The sequence below is a fragment of the Cynara cardunculus genome, assembly GCF_001531365.2.
Source record: "Cynara cardunculus var. scolymus isolate 2C chromosome LG 13, CcrdV1, whole genome shotgun sequence".
Lineage (NCBI taxonomy): Eukaryota > Viridiplantae > Streptophyta > Magnoliopsida > Asterales > Asteraceae > Cynara > Cynara cardunculus.
In genome coordinates, this window is record NC_037540.1 from 13,173,517 (window position 1) to 13,175,821 (window position 2,305).

The window sequence follows — 2,305 nt, forward strand, 5'->3', positions numbered from 1 at the left end:
TTATTGATGGGCCAAATTCTGGGCGATTTGCTTAAGTGAAAGTAGGTTACATCGTACGATTGTGTCGACAAACACACACGTTTCTTCCCTCGTGTTCTCCGGAGGTACATCGACGACGTACGACTCCACGACGACGGTGGTGCCGCCGTTCGTCGGGGAGGAGTGAAGGGTGGTGACAGACCGGTAGTTGTTCAGACGGTGGTCTCCACCAACGACACTGAAGCTCATGACGTGCTGTTCGTCGTCTAGGATCTCAAGCCTCTCCATGCTGGACGCCGCCGGCAACCCCGACACAACTTGGACCTCCCTCAGTGAACCCACGTCGAGGCCGTCGCCGAGGATGAGTTGACAGCTCTTGAGAAAGTGCTTGTACGCTTGTGGGTTGTCAAAGCGACGGACGAGAGACCAGACTGCCTCGACGGGGGCGGAGATCGACTGGATTACGGCGGAAGAGCACTGGTTGTAACCCACCACGTGGGTGTGGTGGTGGTGGAGATCTTCTGGGAGGTAAACAGACGAGGGAAGTCTCCATATGGTAGTGGTTGTAAAGGGATGATTGTGGTGGTTCACGGTGGTTGTGGGGTGGTTGTCTTGAATTCTTTGGATTTGAATGGAGGAACTCATTGCTAATTAATTTTCTTTCGATTTTTGAATCAGCAAGGTCGTACCATATATAGATATAGATACAGATATAGATACAGATATTGATATAGATATATACACATACAATGTAGAGAGAGAGAGAGAGAGAGAGAGAGAGTCATGAAATGTGTGTGAAGATTAAGAATGGGGGGGGTTGCAAGTTGCATGTAATTAGTTTGAATTTGGTTGGAGGGAGCATGCAAGTTGGAGCAGCAAGTTGCAAGATCCCTTTGTCCTTTATTATTTATTACTTTATTATATATATATATATATATATATATATATATATATTTTTTTTTTCATATTCTAGAAAATGTAAACCTTATTTTATTTAAAATTATATATCATTTACAAGTGGATTAAAAAAGATTTTGGTGATTCCAAACTATATGTAAAATAATTGGTTATTTTGGGATTAGTCGGTTCGCATAGCGGGTTGGATATTCAGGTTAATAAAAAAAAATTGATGGTGTTGAGGTTTAATTATTCGTTTTAATTAAAACATGTTAAGACCTGTAATTAATGAATACAAATTAGTTATGTTATGTAAAAACAAATTTACATTTAATAAAAATAAACGACAACCTGTCTTCAAATTTACTATTACGGATTATATATTCTTTTATGTGTATTAAACTCTTCCCTTAATTAATTAAATACACCTAAACATTAATTAATCATTCCCAATATTAATTAATTGATACTTTCTTTAGAAGGTAACATAAAAAAAAAAAAAATAGGTTCAAGGCCTCAAATTCACTTATATCTATTTCAAATTAACTGATAACTTAGTTGATATATTAGTCATGTTTGATATAAAAAAACATATAAAATATGTTAAAAAGAAGGTAGGTTGATAATTTTAGATGTCAGTTAAGTTGAAAAGCAAGCCATATAATGCCATGCAGAAAAAGAGTAGAATAAAATAGAAAGAGGAAGAAGTAGCTGGTGAAGGACCAGTTAGAAGCTACAATCCTAACCAGACCTAATTAACACCAAAACTGAAAAAGGTTGAGATTACTTACAACCAATAAGTCTTAAAAGTCTCCTTATATTCCTCTTCTTTTACCTACTATTACATACATTCATACATATTTATGGAAGATAAATACAGTTATATAAATTATGATCAATACTTTATATTAAAAAATAATCAAAACTTCTATAAAATTACATATTCATCAAATTAAATGAATGGTTAAAATTATGTTGTATTGATTGTACAAATATAAAGGGTTATATAATAACTAACCTCCTTTTCTCTCTCTCTCTATATATATATATGTATATATAAAAAGAGAGAAAGAGAGAGAGAATATCAATCAAAACAATGACGAAAATAATAGAAGACCATAACCAAATAAAATAACATGGTATTTGAGATTTTTGGAAACATCATCTCATAATTGATTCATTTCTGAAAAATAAAAATAAAAAATCATAAAACAAATAAACATAAAACAATTCAATATTTGGTTCACAATTATATTTTTCATTTTGCTACATCATGAGGTACTCTTCTAATCTTATAAAAGAGTACAACATTAAACCATTAAATATAAATAACTGATATGTTAAAAATTAAGGTTTTTGAAGACTTATGATTCAACTAAAACGAAATACATGAAAAAGTATCTAATGCAGAGCAACTAAATATAGTGTG

General features: G+C 33.2%; 1 protein-coding gene across 1 annotated transcript; it reads right to left on the reverse strand.

Moving 5' to 3' along the window:
- Positions 1–624, reverse strand: LOC112525962 (abscisic acid receptor PYL4-like). The gene has a single exon (XM_025136298.1). It carries the CDS (start codon positions 622–624, stop codon positions 1–3), a length of 624 nt encoding a protein of 207 aa, XP_024992066.1.
- Between the last annotated feature and the right edge of the window lie 1,681 nt (positions 625–2,305).